Source organism: Eptatretus burgeri, chromosome 8 (assembly GCF_056783735.1).
Source record: "Eptatretus burgeri isolate ZD-2024b chromosome 8, Ebu_testis_v1, whole genome shotgun sequence".
NCBI lineage: Eukaryota > Metazoa > Chordata > Myxini > Myxiniformes > Myxinidae > Eptatretus > Eptatretus burgeri.
In genome coordinates this window covers 103,199,083-103,225,428 of record NC_140968.1, presented here as the reverse complement: position 1 = coordinate 103,225,428, position 26,346 = coordinate 103,199,083, and the positions used below count along the sequence as shown (strand labels likewise).

The following is a 26,346-nucleotide window of genomic DNA, read 5'->3' as shown; positions in this document are numbered from 1 at the left end:
AAGATGATGGGGGCATCTCAGGTGCAACCATGCCCACAGGTAAGCTTTAGTCCAACCCGGACGTTTCTCCGCCCCGCTCCCTTTGATTCCCTCCCCCCTGGTAGCCATCAGCTCTAATCCCGTACAACACTCTGGAAGGGGCCTCACTGGCTCCTCTGGCCTTCCTAGGTCGCCAAGGTCCTACCCGCCTTGGTCACCCAACCAGACCCTCTCCCAGTTGCCTCCAGACACTGTCACCATTAGCCACCAGGTGGTGAATCTCCTTGAAGGGGGGTCGCAATTCACGCTCACCGTGAGCTTCAGCAATCCCTGTGGACAAGCACATCATCCCCACCCACAAAACCCACATGACTCCCCCACCCCATCGGCCTTACATGTGACACCTGCTTTTCTAACACTTCGCCGACCATGACCTTCCCTGTAACCACACCATGTCCAATAAAAAATCAACGTGTGCACCATACATTTCACTTATTAACTTAAAACAACTCACACAGCACTTCTCCTCACCCGATCCACGCACCAGCCATTGGACAGCCACTCGTGCCCGCTTTGTTACCAATTACCCATTGTCCCTATTGTCACTCTAAAACCCAGCAGCACTTACAAACCCATGCCAATTTTCCCACAATTCATTTTTTTTCCACCAAAGGAGGGCACTTCGCCACAATCTCACCAGCCGTGCATGGCCCTATATGCTCAGCCCGATCTAGTCTCCCGGACCCCCGACAGTGATCTCCGGACCCGACCTATGAAAGGGCATCTCGGATAGACCTGGCGGTTCAGCAGGAGGATTCACCCTCTCAGAGTCTAAAAGTCTATTGGAGGGTTCGTCCATCGCCAGGTACCGGCAATATCATTGCATCTGTCCTCTTCGCCCGCACTGGAAACAACTCCCCATAAAAGGCCCCCGTGAGTATCGGTGAAATGTCTCTTCCAGTTCCGGACCTCCTTGGCCATAATCGAATTGCTCGATTGGCTGGGCTGGACCCCGCCACTTTGGCGCACTAACTACCGGATTACCCTTTATCAAACTTGACAGTTTCTGGCAAATTTCCTGAAACATTTGGGTAATGCCAATTTCTCCCAGCCCCCCTCCCTGATCCTGGATCTCCGCCTGTCGGATCGTCACCGATGGCCTCTCTGGAACCCGACCCGGCCGACTCCTCGAGGCCAGCCTGGCCGCGCACTCGGCCGCTCGGTGAACGGTGGGTGGATCCTGTAGCTCCACCAGCGCTCGGACCTCAGGGTCAGGAAGAGCAGCTAAAAATTTCTTGAGTGCCAGTCTGTCCCACGCCTCCACTGTAAGGTCCCGATACGCGATCCTGACTGATTGGTAAATGTCCTGTGCCAGCTCCTGCACTGTCTCACCCAGCTTCAATCTGCGGTGCTGGAGCTGGGCCCGCACCAGATCACAGTTCGCTGCAAACCCAAACCGTCGGCTCAACGCCTCGCAAATGTGGGAGCTGGTCAACATCCCCTCCGCGATCACGTTTAACACATCTGCGGCTGGTCGCCGTAACGTTGCCACCAAATTCCCTGTACGTTCCCGCTCATTCCACCCGTTTCGTCGGGAAATGCACTCAAATTGAGTCAGAAAAGCTTCAACGCTCCCTGACCCGTCGAAATTTACCAGGGGGATTACTTTTACGGTGGCCGGCTTCTCAGTTTCTCCCTTGTCCGAATCCAGCCCAGGGATCAAACACCCTTGTGGCTGCGTATCCAATTTCGGAGCCCACTGTGGCCAAAAATGTTTTGTGGTGAGGGTCTCATGGGTCAATTTTGCCTCCTGTTCCAAACGTTGAATGGACCGATTCACCTCTTCCCGCAGGATCTTCTGGGCCCGCACAACCTCCTCCAAGGCTCCGTCGCGAGTTTGTAGCTGCTCCTCAACCAACCCGGACACTCTACTTACAAAAGACGGCTCTACCAGGCCTTTATCCAAGACTTCATCTTGGCTCATAATTTTATCTTGTTCGTCCAAACGAGCCTCCAATCCTTTTACCTCCTCCACCAAATTCATCCCTTGCTTCCTCAGCTCTCCCCACTCTTCAACTTGCAGCTTCATACGAGCATCCACACAGGCACGATGACGTTCCAGGCTTTCATCCACTTTATCAACCCGAATGTTCGTTGCATCAATTTTATCTACCAATTTTTTCCGTATATTTTCCCCCTCCAATGTAATTTCTACCTTTGTTTCCTCCAATCTATCCTCGAATTTACTTTGTATTTCCCCCAATTTAACATCCACACACTCCTGCATCTCAGTTTTCATTTTCTCCATCTTTTCCCCCCAATTCATCCCTCATTAAATCAATCCATGCACCCAACTGTACCCCCATTACCCCCAATTGATCTATCATTTCTGCCCTCTGTGTCACGAATTGATTTTCCATTTGTGCCGTCATTTCTGCCATTTGTTCCCCCTGTGCCGTCATTTTGCCCCCTGTGCTGTAATTGCACTCATTAAACATTCCACCATTGTCCAGATCGTCATCGTGCCGGTTTCCGGCGCTGCCGGCTCCGTTACGGGCGATGAAGCACGGTCCACGCTCGGAATGGGGGAGGTTCCAACCCTACCCCCGTCTCTCCCTTCTTCCCCCTACTCGCTGCCAGACACGTGGCCTTCCTCCTCAAACATCTGCACATCCGCCATGGTGAAGAAGTCCCGTTTGCCGCCAATTAATTTAAATTTGAAAAATCCCGCCAAAATTTTCCCGCGCTCGCGCGCTTTTCTGTAGTAATTTTATATTCCAATTCGTGGCGAGATTTTAATCTTGGTGTATTCTCCCGATCCCAAATATAATTTAGAAGGGTTCGAACATCCCACTCCTGACACCAATGTGACGTCCACGGGACTTGAACAGTCCCGCCAACGTAGAATGAGCCGAAACGATGGAGGCGGTTTATTTATTTAACCCAAAGATGGTGGTTCCAATCGCTCTACCGCAAACGGGACGAGGAAGGTGGCACGAGTCACTTTTCACTGAGTTGATGATGTTTATTTGTTTTTATTATTCCCAGAAATAACAAGACTCGGCAAGAAGAGGGATCCGGGGCGATTCGACGGGATGGTGTGGGATCGGGCGTGGGGAAAAACACAGACAATTCCAATGAATATACAGATCTCAATCCCTCTAAGGCGCCAAGCGCACACACACACACACACACACACACACACACACACACACACACACACACACACACACACACACACCGTAGCTATTTCTGGTGGTCAGGCTGGACCGTGGTGTGGACGCAACTGTCCCTGGATCGGCGTCGGACGAGCTGGCCTTGCTCTCGTCAGGGGGGGCAGGAGAAACCGTGGTGCTGTCGACCTCCTGGTCTTGGCCCAAGTCCGCTCACAGCCGCCAGGGAACCAGTTCTGGCGCCAAGTTGCGAGCAGGAGAGGGAGGCAGGTCCGCCCGCCGTTCGACCCCGTACTCCGAGTCAGCAGAACCCCAGAGCCAACCAAGGTGAGGCACGAGGCTCAGCAAGGCTCCAAGACACGATCAAGAACACAATCGAATCAACACAACAACAAGGACGCTCTCCGCGCAGCAGCCTCTACACCAAAAAAACACGATCTTTTTGGTTGTGATGTTCTTCCTCTTCTTTTTCGACCCCGAACAGAACCTTTTTATCCTCCTGTCCTCGTCACTTCCAATCGAGCCGTTTATTGGCCCACCGCCGTCGCCTTCTGCCAATCGTGATCACGGGGCGGAGCCATCCGCTGCACTCTCCTGTGACGTCACGGCCAGTCTCCAGAGAATACCAAAAGGGGTTTACGCAGACACACTTACCCTATCCCGTGTCCCTATCTAATTACGTGACAATTATCATTTCCCCCCTTGAAGAAATGAACATTTACTAGACAACTTATCACCACTGAATTGCCACTTATTACATCGAGATCCTGGTAAACTCGAACAGCATGGCATACCTAATTAAACATCCTAATTACCCTTTGAATGCATACCCCCCCCCCTCAAACGTAACAATATAATGCAAATCCAGCATCGTTTCATCAATCGAGTTAAGTTAGGGGTGGATGATTTTTTTTTTGACCTGACATTTGACCTTGAAGACCTCAGACTTGACTTCTTGTACACATCAAACACTACGTCCACCCTCTCGTACCTAGCACCATAGGATTCCACCTTTGGGATGATGTCTTCTTTAGCATAGTCTTCAAATATCTTTGAAGTGCGTGGAGGTAGGGCATTGATAAGTGCTGAGCCATCAATGATGACTGCATCGCCCCTTGGTTCTCTGTCTGGGATGTTCACTTGCGCTTCAAGAATTTCAGCCAGCTGTGACTTGAAATTTTTTTTTTTTTTTTTTTCAACATTTGGATTTTCAAATGGCCAATCGGGCAGATTTGATCAGAAAGCCCTGCAAAACAGAAATGCCAAATTTGATGCTTGTATCATAAATTGCACGATTTTTCTACGATCTACGACACAATCATAGGATTTTGAAATTCAAACAGTCAATGGTTGAAGAAGTATATTGATTTTAATACAAAAAGGAGAACAGAAGTAAAAACAGATTTTGAGAAGGACTTTTATAAATTAATGAATAATGCTGTATTTGGAAAGATTATGGAAAATGTTAGGAATCGACAAAACATAAGACTTGCTACATCTTGGAAACAGGCTTGCTCTTCCTTCGCTCCAATTGGTTCTTCTGACCACGTCCTTGTTAAAGTGGACATCTCTCTGGCTGTTATCAGAGAACCACCTCACCGCCGTCGAGTCTGGCATTTCACTCAAGCCGACTGGCAGGGTCTCCGAGCAGCCATCAAACTTACAGACTGGTCTCCTATCACTACTTTCTCAAACATCAACTCATCCTGGGAATTCTTTCAAAGAAACTTGCTCTCCCTCATGCACAGATTTATCCCCTCTCGTGTTCAGTTGTCTTACCCTTCCTCCCGCCCTTGGTTTACTGAAGCTTGTGGCGAGGCAGTTGTCCTGAAACAACTTGCCTTTGCCTCATGGAAAGCAAACCCAACTGAGGGCAATCTCAGTTCTTTCCACAAAGCTCGGAACAAGTGTGTAGCTACCCTCAGGAGAGCCAGAAAACAACATCTTTCTCATCTCAAGTCTGAACTCTCAAACCTCTCTCCCTCCTCAAAATCCTGGTGGCGTTTAATCAAATCTGTTTCTGGTGTATGTTCCCCCTCCATCCCCTCCCTTACCTCAAATGGCCGCACTGCTGATTCCACACGTGATAAAGCTGAATGTCTAAACTCGGTGTTTGCAGCTAAATCTTGTGTCCCAAACCCATCACTATCTCTACCCACTTTACCCAGTCGCACCCAACTGTCCCTGGACTCTGTATCCTTTTCTCCTGACAAGGTGGAGAGCTTGCTTTCAAACCTCGAGTCAGATTCGGCAACCGGTCCAGACGGCATCAGCCCACGTGTCCTCAAAGCCTGCTCTTCTGCTCTTGCTCACCCTCTCTCTGTTCTATTCACCCTCTCATTTTCCCAAGGTCATCTGCCATCTGCTTGGAAATCTGCTAACATCACTGCCCTGCATAAAAAAGGTGCAAAAACAGATCCCTGTAACTATAGACCAATCAGCCTTCTCCCAATCATCAGCAAGGTTATGGAATCCATCATCGCTTCAGACATGAAATCCTTCCTCTTCTCCAATGGCTTGATTTCCAATCATCAATTTGGTTTCAGACCAGGTCACTCTACCCTGGATATGCTGCTTCTGCTCTCCCATCAATGGATGGAGGTCCTCAATGCCAGACAGGAAATCCGAGCCGTATCCCTGGACATATCACGTGCTTTTGACACAGTCTGGCACCCTGCCCTACTCACCAAACTCTCTTCCCATGGTATTCAAGGCCATCTCCACTCATGGCTCGCAGACTTCCTCTCCTGTCGCAGTCAACGTGTGGCCCTAAATGGAGTTCTTTCATCCCCTCTTCCTGTGCAGGCTGGAGTTCCTCAAGGTAGCGTTCTGGGCCCTGTTCTTTTCTGGTTTTCATCAATGATCTCTCGGACTCTCTGGAAAATCCTCTATTTCTCTTTGCCGATGACTCCACCCTCTGCCGTACCATCTGTCATCCCTCAGACCGGCAAGCAGCAGCTTCTTCGCTCACTGCAGATCTGGATAAAATCACAAACTGGTCCAACACGTGGAACATGTCTTTCAATCCAGACAAATCTCACACTCTCACTATGTCTCTTCGAAAGGACCGTTTACAAAACCCCCCATCCACTTTCTCAACAATCCTCTGGAAGAAGTCTTTTCTTTCAAGCTTCTGGGTCTCACTATCTGCCATGACCTTTCCTGGGAAAGTCACATTTCCAACCTTGCCTCAAAAGCCAGTCGCCGACTGGGAATCCTCCGTCGTGCAAAGTCCTTCCTCGGCCCTCTTGAGCTCCTGACCACTTACAAAGCTTTTGTCCGTAGCCTGATGGAGTACTGCTCTCCCTCTGGGCTGGTGCTCCTGCCTCCCACCTTTCTCGACTTCACGCTGTCGAAACCAGGGCTTTTAAGATCATTGGCATCTCCCGCAATGAAGCTGAGTCTTTGGGCCTCTCACTCAATCACCGCAGGTTGGTCAGTGGTCTTTCTGTCTTCTACCGACTCCTCTCCAGCCTTGCCCCCCCTGCTCTCTCTGTGATTTGTCCCAACCACATTTCCACAGGGCGCTCAAGGTCCGCCAACAACCCCCTTCTGGTAAAACTACCAAAATCACGAATCACTGCTCATCTTCACTCTTTCATTCCTCTTTTTTCCTGCCTTTGGAATAAACTTCCTCACTCTATTCTTTCCCATTCTTCCCTCCAGGCTTTCAAAACAGCTGTTCACCACCACCTCTTATCTTCCCCCATCCAAATCCTCGATCTTTTCTACCCCCGATAATCCACCCAAGCCCACTTCCTTCAATTCTCCTGCTTTCCTTCCTGAAAGTCCCTTTAATGTCCATCTTCCCCTCGCCATGTTCCCCGTCCCATCCCCATCCCTCCCCCTTCCACAGTTCACCTGTGTCTGTTCCCCAATGTTTTGTCCCTTCCACTCCCGCCCCTCTTGTCTCATGCCTCCTTGCTGTGAGTTGTGTGTTAGCTCTCATACGAGCCTCGACCAAGGTATACAAAAAAAAAAAAAAAAAAAAAAAAAAAGGCTTCAAAGTTAATTAATAGACCAAGTTTTGAGCGAGCGGAGGTGTTTTCAGAGAAATTTTGTGCTCTTCATTTGGTAAAAGAGAGTGTTGAAATAGATAAACCTATTTATTTAGGAACATCAATTCTTGACTTGTCGAAGTCGTTAATGTATGACTTTTCCTATAATAATTTAAAATCAAAGTATCAGGATAATGTGTCATTGTTATATATGGATACAGATAGTTTTATATTAGAAATTAAGACAAGTGATGTATATGAGGACATGATTGATAATATTAATATATATTGTTATGGCTGTGGAAATTCGCAGAGCACCATATAGGTCCTTAGATCAGTTATGCCGATAAGTTTGTGTTCAGATAGATTTCCCTACCGTTGTCTAATGGGAATTATTCGTGTCACCCGGGCTGTGATCTTTGAGATAGTGTTTTTCTTTTACTATCGTTATTTTGGACCAACCACAATGCCAATCACCAACCACCTTCTCCACCACGCCAACCACCAACCACCTTCTCCACTAGGCCAACCACCAACCACCCTCTCCAAAACCGCCTTCACAACAACGACATCTCCTCACCATCTCCCAAACCGCATCTCCCCCAATACTCAACACGAACAACATCGCCTCACCTTCGTCTCCGAAACGACGCCATCTTGGCGCCAACCACGGTGAGTCCGCATCAAACGGCATCGCTGCAAACAAACGCGGTGGTTTCCTTCTCCCTTCAGCGTTGGTGATCTCGCGCACGTCCGCTCGCCGCGCAAGTCGGTGATCTCGCACACGTCCGCTCGCTCCAAGCTTCGCCTCGGAATTCGGATCGAAAGGGGCGGACTCCGTGGAGGCCAGATCTCGCCTCACGGACCCGATATAAGGGCGAGCGGAGCGCCAGTTCGCAGTCAGTCAGTCAGTCGGTGGAGAGTCAGTCTGGAGAGGTCGAGGAGCCGCGTGGAAGTCGGGAGCCTGAAGCCTGCAGTCGGTTGAGAAACTGAGGAGAGCGGAGGAGACGCGAGCGCGACCAAGCCTGCTGTGCCGCACGGAGCTGCGTGTTCGTGTGCGAGCCGGAGAGAGCTCGCCAACCAGCTCCGAACGATCTGAGGTGATCGGGCTTTGGAACGGTCCGAGCATCGCTGAGGGACAAACGGGTTCTTAAAGAGAGCATCAACTCAAAAAGAGCGAAGGCCCGTTCGTTCCTCTCAAGCGTTGCCGGCCGGGGCCCGTACCACCAGGCCGCGGCCGAGCCGCGGTTACGCTAGCTGCCGTGGGGAGGGAGTGTCGTGGGTCGCCCCAGCGAGGAAGGTAACCTACGTGGCCTCGCGGAGCTGCTGCGGTCTACACGGCTCCGTGCAATAAAGACCCAAAGAGGTCCAGTCTGCCCCTCGTCTGTCCTGGGGCTTTTCTTTGCTTTCGAATGAATGTTGTGGCACCATGTCCGCAAGTAGAACTGAATGTGACTCTACATAATAAATAGGCGGTCGTAGCGCTTTGTCTTGCTCGCGTCTTGTCCCTTCCCGCCAATTCATTGCTTGATTGTATACGTGTAAAAAATTAATGTGCTTGTTTAAATGTCACTCGTTCGTTGTGTCCTCTTTCCCCAATTGAACTGCTATCTTGCCTTCGGAATAATAGCGGGCTTTTTGATAGCCGATAAAAGAATCGGAAATCGGCATCCCAGAAACCCCATTTATCATCTAATTCCGTCTCTCAATCGACGTGAAACTTGTCATCTATTATTTGGTGGACATTAAATTATCAATGGTGTCATTCACGAAGAATAGGCAAACTATCACTGGCGTCATGGACAAATTCCAAATTTCTTATCCAATCGGCAGGAGGCACTTCATCAGTGGCACAGCCGCATTCCCCACGATGATGCAAACAGAAGCCATAGGCTGCATTCAAAATGAATGAATAAATCCTTGATAAGGTGATCGCTGTGAATACGTGGACTCGTGCACACCCTTTGGAATGACTTTGGTTAACAGTGGTAAAAATGAAGTTTGCTGACGGTTTTTATTTTGCGAAACAGGCCGTCACTTTAAAGCACTTGAGTGTGCAAGTCTGTGATTCGCAGCACACATGTGCCTTAACCATGAAGACGGTTTCCTTGATTTACTTCAGAGTGGTGGGATGCTTTCCATTAGTCTGTTGTGGCAGAAGTTTGTTGTCTTCCTCTGGTGTACAGTATTGCAGGACTCATTACAAAGCTCCGTTTGATGGAGGAATGACTTCTTTGCCTCGCACAATGTGCTTTCGATTAATTTTATCTCAAAAACGTTCAAGTTGCTTATTTTGCTTTGAGAGATGCTGATTAGATTTTGGTTTTTGTGATCCGTTTCACTTTGTAAGTTTGTATCGTTTGTTTCAGGATTGCGGGATGAATACAGGCAAGAAGTGTACCACGATAGTAATGAAGTTCAGCCTTCGCTGGGTGAAACTCATCATCGACCCGCGTTCTCACCCAACATGCTCTTCCTGCTGTCCATCTTGGGATTGAGCACGGCTCTTTCCTACGGAGCGCTCCCTTCTGTGCAGACGTACTCGTGCTTGCCATATGGTATCACAGCATTCCATGTGACTGCAATTCTGAGCAATGTTGCTCAACCCGTCGCCTGCTTCCTGACAATGCTGCTACCATGCAGGTAAGTGTTTCATCGTCTGCTTCGGCGGGGAGGTTCTTTGTGCCGAACACACGTTGTTTTACACACAGGTTTTGTTTTATCTTAAGTTGGATTAAGTAGATGGAGTAGATAAATAGTTTAAAGTCTCTTGGCTCCCAAAAACCTGAAAGGTTTTGATTGCCCTTTTTGCGTCGCAAAGTGAACCGTGCTATGCCGTGCCAAAGCCCCAGGTGCACTGCAGGTCAATTACGTTGACCTATGTCCCCCACTCCTCTCCGTTGCATCATATTGCTGTTTAATGTACTTGTTATAATTATTCATGTCTTTATTTCCTGCTGTGCACATTGGGATTCACTTTACTCTGTGCAAAGATCATACTGGAGAATATTATTGGTGCTTTGCCTTGGCCTCGTTTCCTTGCAGCCCATGAATTAATTATTTTATTATAGATTTATTTATTTATATATATTATGTGTGTGTATGTATGTATGTATGTATATGTATATATATATATATATATATATACACAATGGTGTATTTCAGTTTGGTCAAACATGTCATTAATGCTTCCTGTTGGTGTCTCATCTCAGGTCAAATGTCATATTTGCGCTTTTATCAGCACTCAGCCTACTTATTGGTGCTTACATCCTCACGCTAGCTGCTCTCAGTCCTTGCCCTCCGTTGCTGGATGGTGTTGCGGGCTCCATCCTCGTGGTGAGTCCCGATGGCACGGTTATCACCTTAGCACCATCGTGCATATCCCTTCCATCGTTGCTTTGGCTTGCTTAGCTTTAACCCATGGCTTGTGATTCTGAAATGCCCATAAACTGTATTGATTTGTCCATTGTCTACCTACATCCTTATAATTGATTTGAATTGACCTTGGTGTCTGCTATTATCCTTTTTATACATGGAATAGACATGTCGATTCCTCCAACTGCTTTGGATTACTGTTTGGGAGGAGGGGGTTTGGGTGTTTGTTGGAGGCTGTTCACCCTGAAATGTGATGATTTGCTCACTTTGTTTTGTATACAGTGCAGGAGGTAGAACACCTCGTGGAATAGAATGTATCAACGAAAAGAACAGCAGAAAAGGATTTGGGGGAGGTGGGGGGGGAAGACACCAACAGCAGGGTTGAGGGATAAAATTGAGGGAAAGTTGGAGAAATGAGAGCAAGGGGAGGATACAGGGGTGAACACGATGTGTGCAGAAGCACTCTCAATCACAGCAGTGGAAGGAAAGTCTGGAAACTTTTTAAAAGAGGTGAGCTTGGGGGGGGGGGCTTTATTTTTGGAGGGTTGGGGGGGGGTAGAAAAGATCATGGTTGTGGATGGGGAATTACCTGAGATTGTGGTCGACAGCCGTCTTCAAGCCCTGGAGGTAAGAATGAGATTTAAGAGAACGATGAAGTTGGTTCTACAGGCAGGAAAAAAGAGGAATGAATAAGTATATTAACAGTGAGTCTGGATTTTGGGAGTTTCACCAGAAGGAGGTTACTGGCAGACCATATGTGCCTTGCAGAAACAAAGCTTGGAGTCGGGGCAGAGCACAGAGCAGAGGGTTCAAGATAAGACCAGAAAGCAGGTATTAGAAGACAGAGTAAGCACCGACCTGTTTGCCATTTTAGTAATTTTCTGACTTGGCGGCTTCATCGCGGGAGATTCCAATGATCTTGAAAGCCTTGGTTTCCATGGTGTCAAGCTGAGCAAGGTGTGAAGCAGGGGCGCTTGCCCAGAGTGGAGAGCAGTACTCCATCAAGCTGTGGATGAAGGCCTTATCGATGGATAAGAGTTCAGGTGTGCCGAGGAAGGACTTTGCACGGAGGAGGATGTCATCGCCAACCGGTTTTGGAGGCCAACTGTGATGTGTGGATTGTCCAAAAAAGATCACAGTTGACAGTGAGATCCAGGGGTTTTAATGACAACTTCTTCAAGAGGATCGTCAACAAATTACATTGGGTTTGCAGATGGTCCTTTTTGAGAGAGATATAGATGGATTTATTTGGCTTGAAAGACATATTCCAAGTGTTTGAACAGCTTATAATATATAATATATATATATATATTTTTTTTTCAAGGTCTGAAGAGAGGGAAGAGTCTGCTCCTTGCCTATCTGAAAGGTTTTGATTGCCCTTTTTACATCGCAAAAAGGAATGTCACGTGACATGAGGAATGTCACGGCAGAGGCTGGCGTCATTAGCAAACAGATAAAGGGGATTTTCCAGAGTTAGAGAGATCATTGATGAAGATTAGGATTAGGAATAGGATTGGGCCCAGAACACTGCCTCATTTGTCGAACTCATTTCCATTTTCAAAGTAATATTTTTCTTTGTCTCATTCTCATTAGGCTGAAAACATAAATAGCAAGACACCAATAATAACTGAGAAAAACTACTGCAGGTTGGGGTATGTTTAACCTGTACGCTTGTTTGTGCGGTGTGCAGGTTCTGTCTTGGCTGATATTTTCAGGTGTGTGTACATACCTGCAGGTCATGATCGGCTCCCTGTTACACAGCATGAGTCACATGGCACTACTGTGGTGTGGCCTAGTCATCCAGTCTGGGTCTTTGATCGGTGCCCTGACAGTGTTCCCGCTCATCAATGTTTATCACCTGTTTAAAGATGGTGATCCATGCTATAACTCCTGTTGATAACGATCTACAATACAGTAAACGACCTGGCTCCAACTGCGGCATGCCATGGTTTGTTTACAACACTCCGTCGTTTTGTAAAAGAAAGTGAGATGTTACCATTAATTTGCTTGATTTGATATCTGAATCGGGAGGTGAGAAACGCTTGCAAAGGGATGCACATAAAGTGATCCTAGCCTGGCAGAATCGTGTCGCATTGACAGTTAATTGTCCGGTAGGTTTCAGCACCATGGTGGTGGTGTTGTGTGAGTGTTCGACTATTCACTGGTTTAATCGGTAGGGGAGGTAAACTGTGTATAGTTGAAGACTGGTGTTTCCATATCGATACAGGTGCGCATGCAGCTTCCTTGCAAGACCTTACAGCCAAAGGGAAGAGGGAGTCACTCAGATACTTTAGCTTGTTGGGTTAACCGGGGTTTGGGGGGGGGGTTCACTGCAGGTACCATCTATGTTCTTGTTAATAGCCAAACAAGGGGAAGATATTCATTTTGACCCAGGCACACAGTAGACCCGCACTCTGCGAACCTGCTGTGACAACGTGTGAAATGAACATTCATTGTGCCGAGACATCCGAATACATATATCATATGCTCAATGTCAGGATTCACTGTACAGTCTTACATTGATGCACATTCAATACGACAGAAGTGGACTTGAAGAATAAGAAAAAGAACCATTTATTTCACATCTTCAGATGCATAGGGCTGTTGAGGTAGTTTTTCTTTCACTGGAGGGTGCAATCCTGAACGGATCACCACTCCAACACAGGATCCTCAAATGGTTCATACTACCCAGTAAGCCGGTACTCATTTTACCGACCTCGAAGGATGTCAGGCTGGGTGAACCCCACTAATTATTTAACGTCACGACGGGCTCATTCTCGACCAACATCAGGCTTGGTGGACATAATGAGGTCACAAAGGACGAAGTTCTGTCAAAAACAGTGCCGAAGGATCCATTTTTGGCGACGTTCAAAAGTAGAGAACTTGAGGTAAACGTGTGGTGTGTGTTACAAACCTACATGTATGAGTGAACAATATAATCAAGTGAAGCACACCCACAGGAATCGAACCTATATCGTTGGAGCACAAGTCGAGTGCTCAGTACTCCGCCACTGGACATTTATTTACGACTCTTCAAAAGTTCAATGAAATAATTATACTCTGAAGCTGGACCAATTCCCTTCCCTATCTATAAATATCCTGTATGTTATGAATACGTGACGTTTGTCCTGATATTAAAAAATTGCTCCGAAGCTGTTTTCTTGAAAACGAAAAAAAAATTAAATTAATTTTATGCCTCCTCTTGCACTTATTATGTAACTTGAACTTATTTGGTGAGTTTGAATGAAATTTAATTTCCATTTGATTTGGATGAATCGATTGGTTGAGAATGTGTCATGATGCATCCCTATGAAAAAGCTAAGTCAAGGGCTTATCACTTCACCATCATGGACAGGTTGGTGGTCTTTCTGTCTTCTCTCGCATCGGTTCTGGTCTTGCACCCTCTACTCTTTCTGTGCTTTGTCCCCTACCCCTACCCCTACCACCACCCCGCCAGGTTTCTGCAGGATTCACCCCTTTTGGTGAAATTACCAAAATCCAGGATCACTGCTCACCTCCACTCATTCGTTCCTCTTTTATACTGCCTGTGGAACCAACATCTACATCCTCTTCAATCTCATTATTCCCTCCAGATCTTCAAAACCGCTGTTGACCACCATCTCAGGTCTTCCCCAATCCCAAAACCATGATCTTTTTCTACCCTCGTTAAGCCCCTCCAAGCTCATCTCTTTCAAAATTTCCAGTTTTTTTTTAACCTCCTGCGAGTAGGGTTCTGTGTCCATCCTGTCCACTGTGTGCCTCCTCCCCTCTACCATTCTTCACCACATCCCTTGTTGTCCAAGTCTCCTATTTTGTCCGTCATCCCCGATGTTTGGTGTTTTCCTCCCCTCTCCTTCAGCTGTTGCTTTTGTTCTATTATTTCCTGATCTGTTCTGTGTTTGAGCTCTTCCTCGAGCCTCGACCTTCGGGGGGGGGGGGGGGAAAAGGTGTGACTCGTGACACTGGATGCATGCTTTCTCTTTTCTCACTGCTGTGAGGATCTCAAAGCGAGGTCAATGCATTTGATGGTTTGCCATTGCTTTCCCAGTGGTGGTCATGCTGGCAATTTGGAATTTGCCAGAGCATTTCCCTTTTCTAAAGGTACTGTGAGATCTTTAATGTCCATCAGCTAATGCGAGCACAGTGTCCCTGGCTTAATGTTTCATCCCATGGCCACACACTCATTGATGTAAATTGTAAAACATCGGGGTGGGAATCGAACAAGAGAATAGATAACTAAAAAGGTGAATGTGCTACCTTTGAGATATCTTTTTGGCCTGACTGCTAAACGCACCTTCATTTGAATATATATATATATATATATATATATATATATATATATATATATATATATATATATATATGTTTATGTGAGGTCACACATACCTCCTTTGTGTGTGGAAGTCCCCCTAACACTCCTCACGCTCATTCAAGCATTTCAAAATCGCTTTACTATTTTGCTTCCGGTTCACAAACCAACTTTACAACCACCTCTCGCACTTCCCCCCCCCCCATCCCCATCAATACTCCTCAATACACCCTTTGCAAATGCAGTACCTTAAGGTCGTGACTCCAAAACAGTTGGTATTAGAAAGTTCATAGAACACAATACCCTGTGCAGTGTTCAAGTACGGCATACACAGAACTGTACTTTTATTTTTACAATTGTTAAAAAAAAGCAGTTTAGTGCTGTTGAGCAGTCCTGAATTTCCGCCCTTATACACCACCCCCATTGAACCTTTATATAGACTAGCATAACCCGCGCTCTGCGCGACATGTTGGGGTGGGTGTGTTTGAGAAAGGAACTGATGCAGAGTATCAGGAGTAATTTTACTTTAATTCAGTAAGTGGAATACGATTTCACTGTTTCAGAACCATTTTATTTACTTTTTTTTGTACCATGCACCTCATATGGTCTTTGAGATAATGTAAGCCGATATCACGTCACTCGAGCGCAGAACAAAGTCGAAGATAGCGTGACACGAAACCACAAACTCGGAAATAATATATAAGATTGAAGGAATGTACTACAAAACTAGAGGTTCTTGGAAGTATTATAACAGGCAATTTGTGTACCACAGTGTTCAACTTTTACTTCCGGTAAAATTATTAAAGTAAAGATTGTAAAAGGCTTGAAACTGGGTTTTACCACAATTTTACCGCCATTTTACCCAGCATCTATTACACCACCTTATTTAACACTTGACACATTAGTTTTTGTTGCCTGTTGTTTCCTTGTAGAACATACTCAATTCCTTTTGGGAATACGTGGACTAAATGAGAAATAAAATGATTCGAATTTCCCACCTGCCATGTGTTTTTACTTTTTATACGCCTGATATATATATATATATATATATATATATATATATATATATATATATATATATATATATATATATATATATATATATATATATATATATATATATATATATATATATATATATATATATATATATATATATATATATATATATATATATCGGGGCGTATTATGTGATACCGGTCGTCCGTCTGTCCATCCGTCCGTTCCTGTCCGCACTCTAACTCCCAATGTTTTCAACTTTCACATTCCATATTTGGTACATAGGTACAGACTGTGGAGACGGTGTGTTGCGACATACATTAGTCATCTAAAGTGGTTGCCATGGCAACCAGGATGCTGTTTTCTATGCAGTAGCACAATTCTGTATATACCTTCTTGTTGTTCACAAATTGACGTGTTTGAAAATATAATTGTGTGTGTGTGTGTGTGTGTGTGTGTGTGTGTGTGTGTGTGTGTGTCACAGAGACTTTTTCGAGCATATATTGTGCTCACTTGCGCTCTTGTTAGGATTATGCACCTGCATAACTGCATTGTACTCTGGTAAATCGTGCCCGATTTTGTTTTTTTTATCAGCAAATGCCACCCGTTGCTCAGAGCATCGGGGCACGGACCCCTGGCCGAGGGCGTCGGGGCAGGGACCCCTGGCCGAGGGCGTCGGGGCACGGACCCCTGGCCGAGGGCGCCGGGGCACGGACCCCTGGCCGAGGGCGCCGGGGCACGGACCCCTCGCCGAGGGCGCCGGGGCACGGACCCCTCGCCGAGGGCGCCGGGGCACGGACCCCTCGCCGAGGGCGCCGGGGCACGGACCCCTCGCCGAGGGTGCCGGGGCACGGACCCCTCGCCGAGGGCGCCGGGGCACGGACCCCTCGCCGAGGGCGCCGGGGCACGGACCCCTCGCCGAGGGCGCCGGGGCACGGACCCCTCGCCGAGGGCGCCGGGGCACGGACCCCTCGCCGAGGGCGCCGGGGCACGAACCCCTCGCCGAGGGCGCCGGGGCACGAACCACTCGCCCAGGGCGCCGGGGCACACACCACTCACCCAGGGCGCCGGGGCACGAACCACTCGCCGAGGGCGCCGGGGCACGAACCACTCGCCGAGGGCGCCGGGGCACGAACCACTCGCTCAGGGCGCCGGAGCACGAACCACTTGCTCTGAATGCCGTGGCGGGCAAAAGTGTCTGCAGTGAGTTAACGATTCGTTCTGAAGGACGGAACGCAGTCCTGCTATCGACTGTAAGGCGTTCGGCAAGTGGCTTAAGCACTCATGCAAGCATTCCAATGAAATAGTTGATGTTCAAGGGTTGACTGTCGCTGCGTACCATGAAAGATCCCTTTTTGAAGCTGGTCTTCACCACACACAGCAGTTAATGAAATCATTGAAATAATGATTTATCCATAAAAGAGTTGCAGCTTAATGCAGAGCAACCTTGGAGACATCCCAAAGTTCAATCGCCTGTGAAATAAGCATTACAGGTAATCCACCATCTTGCCTGCTAGTCTGTGCATGTGCCACATGGTACATCATTTTGGTGTCCGCGCAAACGTTCTAACATTTTTTTTAAAAACATCTGTTTTTCACCAGATTTGCTTTGATTCCCTGTAGAGCATCTCGTGAGCCCACCGAAAATATCGACACAGATCTGGCAGACACTGTGGATCGGCAATCGCTTTGGGGTACAGGGTGCGAGGTCTTGCAGTGAATGCGTTAAATCATACAGCTCAATGAAGCTGGTTAATTTTGGCACGTTCCTAAATTTTATGTTCACTCAATATAATTCTCCAAACAGTAGAAAAAGATAAGTGTAATGTTTTTGAAATTTCACATTTTCTTGTGTATGTATGGGGGAGGGAACATAACCTTGCTTGCTTAAAGTTAATAGGTGAATCACCTTTCTTATAAGACTCGTTATTTCTTTAAATTATCAAATTTCACAACAGATTTTGATACTTCTTTTGCCCGGATGATATCTGATCCTCAAAACCGAAATAATATTTCGATGATACACTTTAATTTGTCCGTGAGAGTAGATCGTGGAAAATCGTATCACATATTGCATGAAATCACTCTCCTAATTTGAAAACTATATACTTACAAAAGGGATGTACACAACGATTCGTAGCTTTGATGAACAGGCATTCGATAATATGAGTGAGGAAAGTGGGGGGGGGGGGAACTTTAGCATTAAGAAACCGTTGTGGCCTGTTCCAAGCAAATGCATAGTTGAGTGGGGCAAAAAACATAGCGGCTTCGGACCCCAGCGAGGTTACCCAGGAAACACCTTAAAACCCAGAGAGTGAGGTGGCCGAGGATCTCCTGATGAAGGATATAATTAAATAAGGCCGTTAATTATCTTCAAAAGGGATGTTCTAATTAACCCAAACACCCAATTTTCACTCATGCCTCCTTTCATTCCTTGGAGTTTTCTTAGTATGCATGCAAAGTTACAGGCTGCTTGGTTTCATGGTTTTGGAGTTATGGAGGAGACAAACTGACACACACACACACACACACACACACACACACACACACACACACACACACACACACACACACACACACACACACACACACACACACACACACACCTTCACAGAAAAGACCATAAATCAGGAGTGTCCATCCATTTGCCCGTCCGTGCCGGAACTACTCCCTCAGTTTTGGGGCTAGCCCCACCGAACCTTCTATGTAACGTTTTGAGGTCTCAGCCGGTGTCCTCAGGTGGACTTCACCACGTCATCGATTGATCTGGGTGAAATGATCGACATGAAACTTCACCAGTGAGATTGTGGTTTTTCTTCACTTGATGAAAGTACAGACATCTCAGTGGTCCTCACGATAATTCATGGACTGGTGTTTGTTTGTTTGTCGTGCGACTCCTCTTACAGGTCTGGGCTGATTACATTCAGACTTGCTGCAGAGGATCAGCGTGACCCAAGTTCATGAAGAGGGGTGTTTTTTTTTTTTGTTTTTTTTTAAATCATTGCTCGTGGTCCAGGAGGAGCAGGGGTGAGAAGGGAGCAGGGACGCCAATTCTCAATGTGAATGTGTATCGTGTAGCGCCACGTCCAGGTGGGTGAGGGTATTACAAGTCTCACCATTGACTGCACAGTAATCCTGTCCCCACGTTTTCTAGTGCAGTGAGGAGTTTTGAATTATAAGTAGGAGGTATGTTTTTGCATGATGCACGTAGCCTGGGTTATTTGTTTATGCATCTACAGAGCTGTCAGTTGCCTATACACTACCCAAATAAAGGTATGCGTCAGAAGAACGTGTTGCATGCTTTGAACAAGATCGTCCGTCGGGCGGGTCCTCTGCTCGTTATAAAAATTCAGCAACACCCGTTCCCGACGGGAGCGATAAGAGGAGTCAATACCGGATGGGCTCCCTCCTGGAAGGGAACGTGGTTAAACCACTCGCACTATTCCCCGTTTACTGTCGGAAATCGCAAGTCGTCTCCCCATTCTCGCCTGGGGGATAATTTTGTTCTCATGATCTGACCTTGGGTACCCCAGGGCACCGCGGTTAACCTGCCATGGCAAATGAGGACCGAGTGGTTTAAACACTGCCCGTTGGGAGTTACAAGGGTTTAAACGCATATCAACAATTGTTGGGTGATGTTGGGCGAGTGGACCAATTCGTGACGGGTCCCAATCCATGGGTGTCTGTTAGGGTTCAAATCTCTGATCGAACATACAAAATAAATACCGTGCAAGGTGATGGAGGTTGTCGGCCATCAATAGGACTGTTGTTGCACCATTTATCACTTGTGTTGTGGTGGTGCCAACCGAATGCAACCACTTGGAATTTTATTCAACCTCCCTCCCCCCACCACCACCCCCAAAGACTGCCTTCAACACTGAAGGACCATATGCAGTCGACTTGTGGCCCAGACGGGAGCTCGAGCACTGTTGCAGCCGACTTGCTGCCTGGAGAGGGCCAAAGAGAGGACAACCTTGATTGCTACTTGCTTCCTGGAGAGGGCCAAAGAGAGGACCATCTTGATGGCCACTTGCTGCCTGGAGAGGGCCGAAGAGAGGACCATCTTGATGGCCACTTGCTTCCTGGAGAGGGCCGAAGAGAGGGCCATCTTGATGGCTACTTGCTACCTGGAGAAGGCCGAAGAGAGGACCATCTTGATGGCCACTTGCTTCCTGGAGAGGGCCGAAGAGAGGACCATCTTGATGGCTACTTGCTGCCTGCAGTGGGCCGAAGAGGGGACCATCTTGATGGCTACTTGCTGCCTGCAGTGGGCCGAAGAGAGGACCATCTTTATGGCCACTTGCTTCCTGGAGAGGGCCGAATAGAGGACCATCTTGATGGCCACTTGCTGCCTGGAGAGGGCCAAAGAGAGGACCATCTTGATGGCCACTTGCTGCCTGGAGAGGGCCAAAGAGAGGACCATCTTGATGGCCACTTGCTTCCTGGAGAGGACCGAAGAGAGGACCATCTTGATGGCCACTTGCTTCCTGGAGAGGGCCAAAGAGAGGACCATCTTGATGGCCACTTGCTGCCTGGAGAGGGCTGAAGAGAGGACCATCTTGATGGCCACTTGCTGCTTGGAGAGAGCCAAAGAGAGGACCATCTTTATGGCCACTTGCTGCCTGGAGAGAGCTGAAGAGAGGACCATCTTGATGGCCACTTGCTTCCTGGAGAGGGCCGAATAGAGGACCATCTTGATGGCCACTTGCTTCCTGGAGAGGGCCAAAGAGAGGACAACCTTGATTGCCACTTGCTTCCTGGAGAGGGCCAAAGAGAGAACCATCTTGATGGCCACTTGCTGCCTGGAGAGGGCCAAAGAGAGGACCATCTTGATGGCCACTTGCTGCTTGGAGAGAGCCAAAGAGAGGACCATCTTTATGGCCACTTGCTGCCTGGAAAGAGCCGAATAGAGGACCATCTTGATGGCCACTTGCTTCCTGGGGAGGGCCGAATAGAGGACCATCTTGATGGCCACTTGCTTCCTGGAGAGGGCCGAATAGAGGACCATCTTGATGGCCAATTGCTGCCTGGAGAGGGCCAAAGAGAGGACCATCTTGATGGCCACTTGCTTCCTGGAGAGGGCCGAAGAGAGGATCATCTTGATGGCCACTTGCTGCCTGGAGTGGGCCGAAGAGAGGACCATCTTGATGGCCACTTGCTGCCTGGAGAGGGCCGAAGAGAGGATCAGCAACAAATGAAAATGAAAAGAGTACGGTGTGAATCATGTGAAGTGGTTGAGCCCACCTGGATATGTGTTTTGCCATCGTGATTGAATTTAGAAATGTTTCAGGTCAGTTGACTATGCCGTATGAATGAGTGGAGTAAATTAACACAACACATTAGGTTTTATTATTATTTTGGGGGACATGTATGAAATTTCCTTGAACAAACAAAATGTCCCACTCGGGGATCCGAAGGTAAGCTGTATTAAGGGGACCAACACCTGTACAGTACACCTGAGCGGGGGCAGACTCAGAACGAGTGTGGTAAGGGGAGTGGTCGTGTTGCTGTTATGGAAAAGACCCTCATGCATTCAGAGAAACGTATGATTCTCCCCGGGCAGATATTTCTTTACTTTGAACTTGTATACATTTCCTACCCATTGTTGAGAGGGAGTTTTGGAGGGAGATGCGTTGTGAGTTTTGCATGTTAATTTTTAGAGTAATGTCCCCTGACTTTCCAACTTTTCGTCCAACAATCCATCTTTCAATCCTTCTTTAATCCCTTATGTTTATCAATCCATCTTTCGACCCTTATTTAACTCCAGCTGCCCATCCATCGCCATGTTTGCTTTCAAACCCCGTAATTCCCATGGAAACTTCGCTTCATCTGAATACGCACTTTCGTTCCTCCATCTCAAAACCCATCTCCTTGTCCTTTCGCCTCAAAAGCCCCACTCTACACCACCCCTTCAAACCTTCCCTCTCTCCTTTTCATTCCACATCCAAACCATCCGAGGATCGCCTGATGAAGGATATAATTAAAAAAGACTTAATTATCTTCAAAAGGGGTTGTTTTAATGAACCCAAACACCCAATTTTCACTCCTGCACTTCCTTGGAGTTTTCTTAGTATGCGTACAAAGTTTCAGGCTGCTAGGTTTCATGGTTTTAGGAGTTATGGAGAAGAGACACACACACACACACACACACACACACACACACACACACACACACACACACACACACACACACACACACACACACACACACACACACACACACACACACACACACTGACATGTATTTGTGTAGATAATCATAATCACGACAATTTAACACAGGTGGAGGCCAATGAACTTGGTGTGTGATTTTGAAGGTGATTGGTTATACCTGAGCTAATTTACAATTGTTATTACACAGGGGGGTGAACACTTATCCAACCAAGATATTCTAGTTACCTTCGCATTCTGCGAAAGGTTATGTTTTGGTCGGCGTGTATTTATTTATTTATTTATTTATTTGTAATCTTGTGACTCGTATAACTCAAAAAGTATTAAACCGAATTGCATGAAATTTGGTGGGATGATTGGTTATTAGCCAGGAAGCATTCGATTAGATTTTGGGATCGTTCGGGTCAAAGGTCAAGGTCACGAAAAGGTCAAAATTGTCTTTTTACGATAACACGGTCAATTTTTATTCAATTTGCATGCAACTTACGCCAAAATGTTCAGAATTCAACGCCTCATCTTGTGATATGCAATATGACACAATGACGCCCATACTCTTGTTACCGGTCTGGGGTCAAAGGTCAGGGGGGGTCACGACGTGGAAAAATATGCGGTTTTTGTCACAACGCGGTCAATTCTTGTCTGCTTTACATGAACCCAGCACCAAAATGTTCAAAATTTAATGCCCAATCTTGTGACACAATGACGTCATAACACATGTCACCGGTTGGGGTAAAATGTCGGGGGGGGGGGTCACGCCCTTGAAAAATATGCGGTTTTCGGCACAACTCAGTCAATTCTTATTCGATTTGCATGAAACCAGCATCAAACGAGATTACCTTCTCTTGTTGAAACGTTGTATTCACCGAGCTTGCGAGTGAAGACTCGCCAAAACGACGTGAGTTGATTGTTGTTTAGTCCGTAGCCCCCGAAAGTCGGGGAGGGGGGTTATGACATTATAGATATGTGGTTTGTGTCATAAGACCATTCATATGAAACCAGTTCCCCACACTCATACCAAGAACAAAAAAAGTAGTGGCGGCGAAGGTATGCGCTCTATGAGTTCCTGTTCTAGTTTTGTATTCTTAATTAATCTTATGAAATTTGTCGAATTTGTTTTTCACTTGGAAGTTGTGGGTCACGATGTGTAAATAAAGGTGGGAAAAGTCTGATTTAATGTAATTTAATTCCAGGCTATAGAAGAACAAAAGGGGAAAGCTTGAAAAGGGGGTGTACACTTTCTAGTGTGTGTGTGTGTGTGTGTGTGTGTGTGTGTGTGTGTGTGTGTGTGTGTGTGTGTGTGTGTGTGTGTGTGTGTGTGTGTGTGTGTGTGTGTGTGTGTGTGTGTGCGCGTGTGCAAGAGAAAAAAACAAAACAGAAAAAAAGAGTAAAATCATAGAGGGATGAAATCTCAAGGTAAAAATGACATCACAATCCTCTTCTGGTTTAGCATCACTATCTTTTGACATTGTTCCATCCATTGGGACCAAACTCTGTACAGAGCGTCGGTGCTGCCAAAGCAGTTTCCTGGGCTATTGGGCACAATCCTGGACAGGTGACCACTCCAACACAGGATACTCAAATGGCTCAATCATCCCACCAAGCTAGTACAGTACTCATTTTACCAACCTCAGAAGGATGATGAGCTGAGTCAACCCTACCTCGTATTAATTAAATGGCAGAGCAGGATCCCATGCCCACCACCCGAATCATTAAGCCAACACCAAGCATAATGTTGTTCCATCACAATCCCACAACAAAAGTAAAATGTCAAAATATATTGTGATGCTAGACCATGAGAGGATTGTGTTGTCGTATTGTGGTGTCATTTCTACCTGGTTTTTTTTTGTTTTTGAGATTTCATCCTTCTGTTCTACATGGAGAAGGTTATGTTTTCAACCCTTTCTGTCTGTTTGTTTGTCTCTTTGTGTGCAGGATATCTCAAAAAGTTGTGGACGGATTCGGATGAAACTTGGTGGAGAGGTTGGGTGTGTGGCAAGGACCAATTGGTTCGATTTTAGTGAAGATCTGGATCTGGATACCAAAATTATGTAATTTTTAAAGGGATTGAGAGATAGGGTTTGAAATATAGGGCCAAAAACGATTCGTACTGTATCGCATGATGTTTCAAAAATGTATTGGGCCTGAAATGTTGTCGTGGATCAGGCATTTCGTGGTGGTGGTATGCGCTCAACCGAGTGGCCTTCTAGTTTTTTCTTGTTTCTGTAATTGTTTGAAGGTAATAAAATGCTTCATGGTTTATATATTTTGTTATGGATAATTTGGAGTATGATAATACTCTGTGATACTGGTGTATTCCATGATACTACAATTCGGATCAACATTTGTGTCTAGTACATGGGATATCAAGTCAAGTAAACACACGGTGTATGCTGCTTTATCACCACTCGAAATGCATATTTACCTTGGCTTGTTATGCAATCTGTGTGGCGTTGTGAACTACAGCAGACGATAAACTTATAAAAACCGAATAACGGGGTGTGGGGTGGACTTGCACGTTCGATTTGTTCTCATAAAATGTCATGTGAGGTCAGGTATGGGAGCATGCACCAAAGCAGTGAGTCGCTGCGTCCACTTTCCGCCGGTAGTCCAGGGGCCTCCATATGGCCATCCCCCAGGCAGATGCCTGGCTCATCCCCATCTCCTTGAGATGCTGGTCAACCTGCTGCAACCACGAGGCACGTGGTCAGCCCATTGGCCTCCTCCAGTCACGAGACTCCCTCACTGAGAGAATCTGGTGAGCAGGATCAGCATCAGGAAAACGAGCCACATGTCCATACAGCCGCAGCTCACGCTCACGGACTATGCAGGTAACGAATCTCATTTGAGTGTCTCTCAGCAACCACTCGTTGGACACAAAGTCCGACCAGCGATAGCCAAGGATTCTCCGAAGAGACCTGGTACCAAAGGAATTAAGTCTCCATCTCAGATCCTTGGTCAGAGTCCAAGTCTCGCATCCATAGAGCAAGACTGGAAGCACCAAGGACCTGAAGACTCGGACTTTCATCCTCCCGCACAGGTACCGGCAGTGCCACACCCCATGATCCAGTGAATCCATGACTCCCCAGGCCCGACCCAGACGTCTATTGACCTCTGACTCACAGCCGGCAGAGACATGAATATCACTGCCAAGGTAAGTGAATCTCTCCATGACCTCAACATCCTCACCACAAACAGACAGGACAGCAGCATCCAAGATGTCACCGAAAGCCTGGATCTTAGTTTTGACCCAAGAAACCCGTAATCCCAGCGGCTCCGACTCCTCATTCAGCACCTCGAGGGCCCCCAAGAGGATATCTAAAGTCTCCGCAAAGATGACTGCATCATCTGCAAAATCAAGGTCAGAGATATTGACATTCCCAAACGATGCACCGCAGCTTCATCTCTCCGACATCCTCCTTAGAATCCAGTCCATACAAGTGCTGAATAGTGTGGGGGCCAGTACACACCCCTGACGAACTCCAGTCACAACTGGAAATAAGTCAGAGATGGTATCACCAAATCTCACAGCACTCTCAGTTCCAGAGTAGAGTTCAGACATCACATCGATCAGTTTTGGTGGCACCCCATGAAGACCAAGAATCCTCCAGAGGGCATCACAATTCACTGAATCGAACGCTTTACAGAGATCAAGATAGGCTGCAAGCAGCCCCTGCCGAAACTCTCGTCTGTGTTCGGTGAGGATCCAAAGAGCAAGGATACGGTCAATCGTTGACCTCTTTGGTGTAAAGCTTGACTGCTCTGGACGCTGGTGCTCAAGCAGATGGTGGCGAACCCTATCAAGAATTATCCGAGCAAAGACCTTGCCGGACACTGAGAGCAGCGTCACCCCTCGGTAGTTGTTGCAGTCTTGGCGATCACCCTTCCCTTTCTCGAGAGGGACAACAAGGACCCTCTTCCAGTCAGTTGGGATGATGCCTGTGTTCCACAATGGGAAGGAAGGTTCGCACAAACCATTGTGGTTTACAATCAAGTCACCCCCAAGTGTGAGGATCCCAGAATCATTCTTGTTCTTAAACGATTGACTTGGTCCCGTCTTCCATCACACATTGATGGAGGCCTTCATTGTTTTTGGATTTTTGTTTTTCCTCTTCCTCGTCTTTCCGCAGAAAAGTCATTGAGTTCCATGAACACCTTTCTCATTGGTGGAAGGAAGACCAGAACTATAATTTTGTCGTCTTGCTCGGTGTCTCAGGCTACACTGCGTCGGTTGTCGACAGTCTTTTGACAGCACAGAAATGGATGAGTGATGGAAGTGGGATTCTGGTTGCTCCATTTTACTGATATCTTCTGTGGCGCTGGCAAAGGTATCCCGTTTAAGAGC

At 47.0% G+C, this 26,346-nt stretch overlaps 1 protein-coding gene across 8 annotated transcripts in view; it reads left to right on the top strand.

Annotated features, from left to right (window-relative positions):
* LOC147022455 (riboflavin transporter 2-like) overlaps positions 1 to 14,464 on the top strand; it is a 59,592-nt gene extending 45,128 nt beyond the window's left edge. For all 8 annotated transcript variants that reach the window (XM_085893353.1, XM_085893351.1, XM_085893348.1 and 5 more), the window contains exons 4-6: positions 9,520 to 9,793; positions 10,363 to 10,486; positions 12,216 to 14,464. In XM_085893353.1, the coding sequence (XP_085749479.1) occupies positions 9,520 to 9,793; positions 10,363 to 10,486; positions 12,216 to 12,422 (605 nt within the window). In that variant the 3' untranslated portion in view covers positions 12,423 to 14,464. The remainder of the gene's footprint in view (positions 1 to 9,519; positions 9,794 to 10,362; positions 10,487 to 12,215) is intronic.
* The last annotated feature ends 11,882 nt before the right edge of the window (positions 14,465 to 26,346 follow it).